General features: G+C 42.5%; 1 protein-coding gene across 2 annotated transcripts in view; it reads left to right on the top strand.

Annotated features, from left to right (window-relative positions):
* The first annotated feature begins 2,104 nt into the window (after window positions 1–2,104).
* GTF2F2 (general transcription factor IIF subunit 2) overlaps window positions 2,105–10,770 on the top strand; it is a 153,457-nt gene continuing 144,791 nt past the window's right edge. Inside the window, exon 1 of one of the 2 annotated variants that reach the window (XM_015068922.3) lies at window positions 2,105–2,410. In XM_015068922.3, the coding sequence (XP_014924408.1) occupies window positions 2,345–2,410 (66 nt within the window). In that variant the 5' untranslated portion in view covers window positions 2,105–2,344. Of the gene's footprint in view, window positions 2,411–10,090; window positions 10,190–10,770 lie in introns of those variants that run through there. The other variant, XM_053215805.1, reaches the window with a different exon arrangement.

Raw genomic sequence — 10,770 nt, 5'->3', positions numbered from 1 at the left:
CTAAGAGCCTCCAACAACATCCCAGGGACAGGCTGGAGGGGAGGCTTCAGTGCCTGGTGATCTCCCCAGTCCACCTGGCAATGACAGAGCCCATGTCCTCCTTTTCTCTCACAGTTCATCAGCATCCCTTTTCAAGCTGGGAGTTTGAAAAGGAGAGATGAAACTTTAATCCTTGGGGATGCCTGAGTGGCTCAGTCAGTTAAGTGTCCAAGTCTTGATTTTGGCTCAGGTTGTGATCTCACACCTGGTAGGATTGAGCTCCCCCATAGGGCTTGGCACTGACAGTGCGGAGCCTGTTTGGGATTCTCTCTCTGTCTCTCTCTCTCTCTCTGCCCCTGCTCCTCCTTCTCTCTCTGCCCCTTCCTCTCTCTCTGCCCCTTCTTCTTTCTCTCAAAATAAATAAACTTAAAGAAAAAAAAGTTTATTTCTTGTTCAACACTGTATGGGGATGGGGTGCTAAATAGTTTTTTTTACCCTTCCCTATGTAATCACTTGTTTGTTTGTGTTTGTTTAGCTCTACACCCAACCTAGGGCTTGAGCTCACAACCCAGAGATCAAGAGTTGCATGCCCTACTGATTGAGCCAGGCAGGTGCCCCGCCCTATGTAATCATTTCAAATTCTTGCACTTTTTTTCTTCTCTCACCATTTCTTCTTTTCCCATTTGTTCTCCCTCATTCCCTGTACACGCACCCATCCACACACACACACTCATATTAAGTCTTCCTGTGACCCATAGATCAAGGTCTTAATCCTTTTAAGTCCATTACTAGGGTGCTCCAGGCTCCATTTTCTCATGGTCTCATATCTCAATCTATTCCTTCTATTTGATCAAGATCAAAGCTCAAAGCAGGTCTCTTGACCCTTTATATGTTTTAAGACCCTTTTGTAAGCTGTGACACAAGAATGTGACCTTCCTTTTCAACCCATGCCTGGTCTCCCATCTTTCCTATTAGTTTTCCCAGCTGATTACAGAAACCTGATAACTTTTCCTGGCTCTGTGCTGCACAGACACAGAATTTCCTCAATTGTGCACACGGCTCTGATGCATGATTCAATATATTACTTGCCATTCTTACAGTGTTTTACTGTTTGTTTCTCTTCCAGCAAATGTTCATTCGGCTAAAGCCTATTGAAATCTGACAATGTGTCAGGCACTATGTTAGCTGTTGTGGATGTAAAATGAATAAAACATTATTTCCACCTAGGAGGAGTTCATAGTCTAGAAAGCAAAGGCAGCATGTAAACATGTATACATAGTGCAGGGTGATAAGTATCACACTGTGATGTGAAGAAAAACCAACTTCCTCTGGGGAAGTTAATAAAAGGTTTCATAGGAAGTGACATTTCCATAAGTCTTGAAACCCAAGTAGGAGTTTGCCAATCAGAGGACACTGGTGAGAATGAGGGTAAGGGAAGAATAGGGCATCTATTTATGAGTAAAGGGCATTCAGTGTGCAGAGGCTATAAAATAGTTGAGGAAGAAGATCCTGACCTGTTTGGAAGGTCTGATGGTTGCATATGGTTGGATGTGTGATAGATCGAGTGGCAGAGATCAAATAAGGAGGGCCTTCGTAAAGAGGATTGAATTTTATGCTAGAGGCGAGAAGACAGAAACTCTTTAAGCCGGGTATTTAACAATCAGGTTTCTCTTACATGTCTACTGTAATTGACCTAATTATATAGACTCGGGGTTTTGAAATCTAAAAGGGCCGCTCTCTGCTTGTTTAATTGGAAGTGCTCAGGGTAGCCTCTCACTTGAAACACTCTTACTTTATTTTATTTTTTGCGGGTCTACAAACAATGTTTTCAGTATACCCAAGACTACACAGTCCGATCACAGTGCCCACGTGTGCTAATTAACTTATTCTTTTTATTACTCCGACCCTGGCCTCCAAAAGTGTTTCTTTTTCCTTGACCAGGGTTGGACATAAATTTACAGCCTTTGTCTCTTTGAACCCCATTTTTCTGTTTTGATGCTGTCTTTTTTCACTTATGCTGACCTGGTCTTCAAATGTATTGTGGTCATTTTGTCTCCTCCCACCCTGTGTCTTCATCACTCAGACACAACCAGCTACCATAACCACGCCCACTCAAGAAGGTGCCTAACCAGGAAGTTTGTCCACACCGGCGCGCCGTATTGGCGGTGGCAGTGCGCAGGCGCAGTTCCCGCCTCCCAGCGGCGTGTTTCTCTTTCCGGGGATTCCCAATATCCTGGCGGGTGGTCTCGGCTTCTTCAGTCAGCCTCTGGCCGCAGCGTACCGGGTTCTCCAGTGCTTCGTGCCGCAGGACCCCAGCTTCCCGGGCCGCTGCTCTGGCCGGTTCGCCTCTGCCGTCAACAGACCCATGGCCGAACGTGGGGAACTCGATTTGACCGGCGCCAAACAGAACACCGGAGTGTGGCTCGTCAAGGTGCGTGCGCGCGGCTCCGGCTTGCGCTCCTGCTAGTTTAAGTAGTTTAAATGACTTGAGACTGTCCCACTCCGTGCGCCTTTTAAAGTTCTCTACAGCCGTCTCGTTAGAGCCACACACATCTTCGGAGGCAGGAGTCGTTGTGCTAGTTTGCAGACGAGGAAGTTAATTGAGGGACTTTTTCAGTGTCTTTGCGACTTTGGAGTCCGAACCTGCCTGGTACGGATTCCTTTTCCCACCATGTCGTTTTTATGGGGTCCTGTCCTGGTGTTCTCCGACTTGAGTGGTGTATTGTACCCCAGACTGAAGAATTTCTGTATCTTCTTTGGGTGAAAGTGATTTTAGTCACGAGTCTGCATAGAGAGGTTGAGTGAAAGCTTCTGTACAGTTTTCTCGTCCAGAAAGTAGAACGGGTCCCTGTTGGCCCTTAACGTGTTCTTTTAGGTTGATGGCCCTTATTGGAGTTCCCAGGAGAGCTGAGAGAGCTCTGAACTCACGGAAGCAGAGGCCATTGAATTGGAGTGTTCTTCTAGAGCACCGCCGTCAATAAGTGTTTTGTTTTTTTTAACAGCAGTCTTGATTAGCCCCGAGTGAGCACAGTATTTGTGCTTTCCTTTTCCTTTTTTTTTTTTTTAAGATTATTTATTTTGAGAGAGCGAGAGCGCGCGTGCAAGCAGGGGAGGGGCAGAGAGAGTGGGAGAGAAAGAATCCCAAGCAGGCTCGGGGCTGTCAAGCGCAGAGCCGGCGGCAGGGCTGGAACTCCGGAACCGTGAGATCAGGACCTGATCTGAAATCCAGAGTCCGGCGCTGAACCGACTGAGTCACCTAGGCGCCTCCCAAAGTTTATTTCTTTGCTTTACTCTTACGTATTGAAGAGTGTTGCCTCTTAGGGGAGTTTTAGACACATGTATGTTCAAAATGTGATAATGATGGTCTTTGAAGTGTAGGACCTTTGGTTTAATTTTTTTTTTTAACTTTTATCACATGGCTGGGTATTCATCAGTTAAATCAGGCGCTTCCTGTCCACCTCTCGAAAATAGCTCCCTTATGATCAGTTGGTAGCATGTCAGACCTGTACTATATTTTTCAAAGCATTTGTCACAGCCTAAAGTGATTGTGTACTCATGTGTTCGGTGTTGGTTACCTCCTCTCTCGTGCCGGTGCAGGGTGCACTCACACAGTCACATTCCATGAGAACGGAATCTTTTGTCTCAACCAGAATTGTGTTTGGCACATGGAATTGCTCAACATATATGTAATGAATGAATGAACAGTCTCTTAGTTTTTATTCCTCAACTCCAGCTTTACTCTCTGGTGCTCATTTGATCTCACAGCTATATCAGTATGACCTAAAAGGCCGGGGTAAATTTCTCCTATTGTATTTCTCCTGTTGCATGCCCAATGGAGGAGAATCATTAAGGAGGAAATCTCCCTTGCAGACTGAAAGAGCTTGAAAAAATAGTGGAACTTGAGATGATGCATTAGTTCTTGGAGCACAGTAAATGCTCAGTGAATATTGTTTGCCTTACACGATTTGGATGGGTGGCCTGAGGCATTTACATAGTATATTACGGAGAGTGGAACAGAAGTGCAAGACTGAAAATGCATGTTAACATGGTGTGTCCTGTAAAACAAAGGAGATTATTATGCCTAGAAAAGAGGGTTTGTGTAAAGAAAGTTGGGACCATATACTTATCCTATTGTGAAATGGGGATGTCTTAACTTTAGTCTACAGGAAGTGAGGAACCTTTTGGAGGGTTTTGAGTAAGGCAAAGATGCAGATAATTCAGGGGGGCAGGGGAAGCTTGAGAGGAAGATTAGCAGAGTCAAAATTTTAAAAAATCACATGGGGCGCCTGGGTGGCCCAGTTGGTTAGGTGTCCAACTTTGGCTCAGGTCATGATCTCATGGTTTGTGAGTTTGAGCCCCACGTTGGGCTCTGTACTGACAGCTCAGAGCCTGGAACCTGCTTCAGATTCTGTGTCTGTCTCTCTCTGTCTCTCTGTGTCTCTCTGTCTCTCTCTGTCTCTCTCTCTCTCTGCCCCTCCCCCACTCATGCTCTGTCTCTGTTTCTCAAGAATGAATAAACTTTCAAAATAAAATTAAAAAATTAAAAATTATCACAGCATCATAGGTATGTGATAAGTCTGAGGAGTTAGGGAAACTTTTTCAGTAAAAATTGTCGGGATATGGTGACTGACTAAATGAAGATGTGAAAGAATACAATCTAAAATGAAATTTAAAAAACATTAGTATTTTCTCACGTATGGGTATTTGAATACCTTTTATCTGTTTAAAAAGAACTCAACAATTTGTACTTCTTTTTTTTTTTTTTTAATTTTTTTAAATGTTTATTTATTTTTGAGACAGAGAGAGACAGAGCATGAATGGGGGAGGGTCAGAGAGAGAGGGAGACACAGAATCCGAAACAGGTTCCAGGCTCTGAGCGGTCAGCACAGAGCCTGGCGCGGGGCTCGAACTCACGGACCGTGAGATCATGACCTGAGCTGAAGTCAGACGCTTAACCGACTGAGCCACCCAGGCGCCCCTCCTTTTTTTTTTTTTTTTTTAAATGTTTATTTATTTTTGAGAGACAGAGCATGAGCTGGGGAGGAGCAGAGACAGAGAGGGAGACAGAATCTGAAGCAGGCTCCAGGCTCTGAGCTGTCAGCACAGAGCCTGACATCGGGCTCGAACTCACAGACTGCAGAGTCATGATCTGAGCCGAAGTTGGATGCTCAGCCGACTAAGCCATCCAGCCATCCCTGTTCTTGTTTTGTAAAGTTAGTTGTTACATTACTTATTGTTTGCAGTATCACAATTTCTTCCTGTCAACTTGGCATATAGTATATCTTCTTTTTCTAATCTTATATATTAAAGAAAATAACAGGCTTGCACATAGGTCTTTCCAGGGTGTGAAGGGACTTTCTTGCCAGTTCTTGTCCTTTACAAATTTATCTCCGAAAGATGATGAGAATTGGTAGCAAATGCTTTCTGCTCTACAGTCTACTCATGTTCTTTCTTTGACAACTTTTTTTTAAAAAAATATTTTTTTATTTTGAGAGAGAGAGAAAGCAAGCAGGGGAGAGACAGAGAGGGAGACAGAGAATCTTGACCAGGCTCAACACTGCCAGTGCAGAGCCTGAAATGGGGCTCGAACTCACGAACCATGAGATCATGACCTGAGCCGAAATCAGGAGTCAGACGCTTAACTGACTGAGCCACTCAGACACCCCCTTTGACAGCTTTTGTTTCTGCTCCATTAAAGGAGACCCAGTAGACAGTGGGGTTTGATTTGAACAGCTCTCAGGTATTTTGAACTTGTTTCATTTGCCCGGGCCTTAGTATCCAGTGTGATTTTCATGCCCATACTTGAGCATACTTGGATTTTCATCTCTGAATTATAGGAATAAATTATATGACTACATCAAATTGTAATGGTCAGTTTCATTTTCAGCTTTCCTTGTGTGATATTAAAATATAACGTATTGATTAGAAAGCGTGTCTTTGTTTTTATCCAGTCAGAATTTGTGAATAGAATTACACACCAATTTCAGGTCTGAGGTGCCTGGGTGGATCAATTGGTTATGTGTCTGACTCTTTTTTTTTTTTTTTTTACTGTTTTTTTTTTTTTAACGTTTATTTATTTTTGAGAGACAGAGTGTGAGTGGGGGAGGGGCAGAGAGAGACAGACAGACAGACAGACGGACAGACAGTATCCAAAATGGGCTCCAGGCTCTGGACTGGCAGCATAGAGCCCATTGCAGGGCTCGAACCCTCGAACCGTGAGATCATGACCTGAGCTGAAGTCAGCTGCTTAACTGATTGAGCGACCCAGGTCCCCCGAGCGTCCAACTCTTGATTGTGGCTCAGGTCATGATCTCACGGTCATGGGATTGAGCCCTGTGTCATCAGGCTCTGCACTGACAAGGCAAAGCCTACTTGGGATTCTCCCCCCTGACCTTTCCCCACTCATTCTCTGTCTCTCTCTCTCTCACTAAAAAACTTAAAAGATTTCAGGTCTTTTCTCTTTATGTTAATATTTTCACTATAAGTAATACTTTGAGTTCTGTTCTTTGAGGACCATTTGTTGCAAGATATGTAAATTTCTTTCTAGAGGATCTCAAAGTTTATGGGCCATCTTGTACCTATTAATTCCATCACTAGAAAGGCATAAAACAGGATAAATACAGTAAGGTATATACACATAAGATCTCTGACAGTTTTGAGCAGGAAAATAGTTGTTTTTCTGGCTGGAACAGGGGAAGTTTACATTTAAGAAGAGCTTATGAAATTGATCAGTTAGGAAAAACTTCCCAACACTGCTGGGGAGAACTAGAGCGTGTTCCGGAAAAAGCAAATGTAGTAGAATGTGTCCCAGAATATCCAGTACCTGTACTGTTCTGGCTTCATGAAATGCCATTTCTGGGAGTTTTGAAAATCTTCAAAGACTGATGATCCAAACAGGTTTTGATAGGTAATAGACACGATTGAATTTAACTTTATGGTAGATGTCATCTGTTAAAACATAAAGTCACAGTTTTTACCTTGTCAGGAAGCTAGTCCTTTGTAGTTTGCATTACCCTGTTCCTGTTGCCCAGTCTGTGCTACTGTTAGGTTGGCAACTGGTCACAACACTGTTACACACCTTACACCAAATCATGATTTAAAAATTATAGGATGTTTAAAAATATTTTAGCCTAGTTGTTTGGCTTCCATATTTAGACTTCTGGAAAAATCATCTCTAGTTATGGTTGGCTGGAGGGTAAGGTACATGATGGGAAAAAAGGAGATAAAGCTAGCAAGGTTATTAGGAGTGGTGGGATTTTCATAAGTAGTGAATATCATACCGAGACCTGAGTTATAACAAATGCTACCTCTTTTTGGGGGAAGAACAAGTGGAGGTATTTAGAAAGTTTGCAGTAGGTCTAAGCAACAGCTTTCTAGCCAGGAAAAAGATGTGTTTCTAGCACAATCAGTCTTCCTCTTTTAGGCATTTTGACTCATGTTTGTTGGAGAAGAGGATCAGGACAGAAGAGATGGACATCATCCCCAGTGAATATTATGTCCTTCATTCAACAACTGAAATGCCAGCAAGTACAGCTTCTGTTTTTTTCATAGATAGGTAAACCATTGGACATTAGTGGCCAGAGAGAAAGCTGTATACCAGAGAGAGATGCTACTGGAATGGGTGATACCCCTAACCCTTGCAGGAGAAAAAGGAACTTACCTTTCATATATGCCTAATATTTTATACAAAGCAAACCTGGGAAGTAGATACTTACTGTGTGTTTTTCAGACGATGAAATTGAAGCTTAGGGAGGTTATTTTACTCAACCATGGTATAGTGATTTAAATTTAGAGATCTGTTGGGGTGCCTCGGTGGCTCAGTTGGTTAAGCAGCTGGCTTTTGATTTCAGTTCAGGTGATGATGCGGTTTGTGAGATTGTGTGTGGAGCCAGTTTGAGATGCTCTCTCTCCCTTCCTCCCTGCCCCTCCCCCACGCACACTCGTGTGCGTGTGCACTCTCCGTCTCAAAAGAAATAAATCAACCTAAAAACACAAACAAATTTAGGTCTGTTTATATGCTAAGATGGGAAATGTCCTTTTTACAGCTTAGGGCTCTTTTATGAGTTATCTCCCTGGGGAATAGAGGTGATGTGGGGATTTCATATCTGTGACCTTGGGTCTTGTCAGTTCCTTATGGTGATCTTCAAAAAACATGGGAGTAAAAGCTTCCTGTCATAGATTGGATTTCCTGGGAAGCTGATTCCGAAGTGATTAGGTTTAATAGGGAGTGCTCTTGGGATCATCACCTGTGGAAGGAAAAAGACTTAAACAGAATTGGGCACAGGGTATAATGCAGTCTGTAGGAGAGCTGAGGAGGATTCCATAGGGAGCCCTCCAGGTGTCATGAGTTGGGGTGAGGTATACCCTGTATTGACCGATCATTGCATGTGGTTTGTCCCAGGAAGAGTGCATGAATTTGGCAAAAGGGCCTCTCTTCAGTGAAGGCAATGTGAAAGAGGGCTAACAGCTAAGGGCTAACTTGTGGCCACACTCCCAGTAGCTAGGAGGATAAGGCCTTTGGTCCTAAATGGGGAAATGGTTGTACTTACAGTGTCCATTGCAGTGCCCTTAATTTGCTTGTATTCTGGGAGAAACAGGGTTTGGAGACTAGTAGTTGGGGAACTGGACATTTGCTGAAGCAAAGTTGGCAGAGAAGCTTAGGGGAGTAATGTCTATACATGTCACCTTAGCACCTTGGCTCCAAAGTCATGGTTGACCTTAGTACTCTGCCTGCCAGGACTGAACCGGTGGGTGGGTATATTCATCCCACAAGCTTTGATTGCTGGCCATTGTGCCAGGCTCCGAGTCTTTTATGGTGAGCAGAAACAGACATGGCCCGTGCTCTGTGAACTAGGATTTATAGTCTACCACAGGAGACAGACATCAATCAAATATTAGTCCTAATGAAAACAGTTACAGACAGATAAGGACACCGAAGCCCCGAATACTGTTCTGTGGGTGTGGATAATAAAGGAATTTGACTTAGTTTAAAGGGTCAAGGGAAATTTCCCTGAGGAAGTATTGCTTAAGTGAGCCATTTTCTGTCGCTGTTTTTGGAAATCTGAGAAAACATTTACTTTTGTGCCTATTATCTTGTCTCCATCTAATTTTCTTTAATGAATGTGGAGACGGTGGAAACAACACATATCTCATATGTGACATGTTGACAAGAGTGTTTGGGAAAATGTACAAGAGAGTAGAATTCGGGTGTTCTTATAAAAGAATTATGTGAGGACATGATATGTTAATTAGCTTGACTCTAGTAACCAGTTCACTATGTATATCAAATAATCATGTTGTATACCTTAAATATATACAATTTTGTTAAAACAGAAAAGAAAATGTTTTAAAACTCAACCCTTCAAAAAAAAAGTTTTTTTAGAGGCTTGGGACCATATCAGTTTTTCTTCCCCGTCTCCCTCCCTTTTTTCCAGACTTAATGCTGATGGGCTGGAACTTCTGGGAAGCTCATTTCCATAAGTTCTTGCTTTTGAGTTATGTGTATATGATTGACATACTATCCTCATTGTGTTCTGTTTTTCATCAAAAGGGTATAGAATTTTGGCAACCTTTTGAATTAAATAAGCTGGTGGGGTTCCCTGGGAATTTACAATTTTATTATAATGATGACAATGCAGTATGAGTTCCAAACTTATTTTTATCAATTAACTTCTGAAGCATATTCTTTTTTTAAGTTGTCAGTTGCTTCGTATTAGATACAATGTATTGTAGTGAATTTGATTTCTTTAAGAGAGAGAGTGATGCAAATGGGGTAGAGGCAAAATGGGAGAGAGAGAAAGAGAGAGGGAGAGAGAAAGAGCATATCTCTAGCACGTTCCACCACGCTCAGCGTAACCCTGGGATCATGACCTGGGCAAAAATCAAGAGTCAGATGGTCAACTGACTGAGCCACCCAGTCACCCCTGAATTTGATTCTTAATTTGTTTTAGTTTATGATATATATTGTACTTAGAACTTCTGGTTGTTTGGTGGCCTAAATTGTCATCTTTAGCAGTTTGATCAGAGACTCTTCTGACCTGGTTAATGTAGTAAAGAAGTGTGGTCCCCTCAGGTGTTCCTGTGCTCTAAAATATTTTTGTCTTTTCTTTATCTTAATAGCATTTCAGAGAACCAGCAATAAGGGACAGAGGCAAACTGGAAAATGATGTACTTCACTATTGGTGTCTTTCTTCCTTCCCCTTGTTCTAAGGTAGATCTCTGAAATGGGTTTCTCTCTGAGAATGCAGTGAGGTATATTAAAATTAAATTCTGTATCGTAGATGTATCCCAGTAATGCCACCATTGTTAACTGCTGTCATTTTTATTACATTAACATTAGCTCATGTTTCTTCAATATTCAGTTATTAAAATAACTCCTTCTGTGAAATGCCAGGCTATTCTAGCTGCTAGGGATATAGCAGTAAACAAACAGACAAAATATCTGCCTTCTGTAGATTACATTCTAATGGGGAGGGAGAAGAGATGGTAAACAAATACATATATAGCAGGTGATAAGTGCTCTGAAGAAAAATAAATAAGGTAAAATGTATAGAAAGTAGCTGGGGATGCTGTTTTAAATAGGGTGGGGAAAGGGCCTCACTGATAAGGTGGTCTGTGATCAGAGACCTAAAGGATATTATGGGGGCATGCCCTCCAGATATCTGGGGGAAGAGTTTTCCAGAGATAACAGCAATTCAAAGGCCTGCAGACACGAGGTGCTGGTCCGTGTGGTTAGAGTCAAGCGAGTGAGAGAAAGTAGAAGGAGATGAGGCCATGGGCTAGCAGGGGCCT

This window comes from Acinonyx jubatus, chromosome A1 (genome assembly GCF_027475565.1).
Source record: "Acinonyx jubatus isolate Ajub_Pintada_27869175 chromosome A1, VMU_Ajub_asm_v1.0, whole genome shotgun sequence".
Taxonomy (NCBI): Eukaryota; Metazoa; Chordata; class Mammalia; order Carnivora; family Felidae; genus Acinonyx; species Acinonyx jubatus.
Note: the sequence above shows the minus strand (reverse complement) of the source record. Positions and strands in the feature narration are given on the sequence as shown.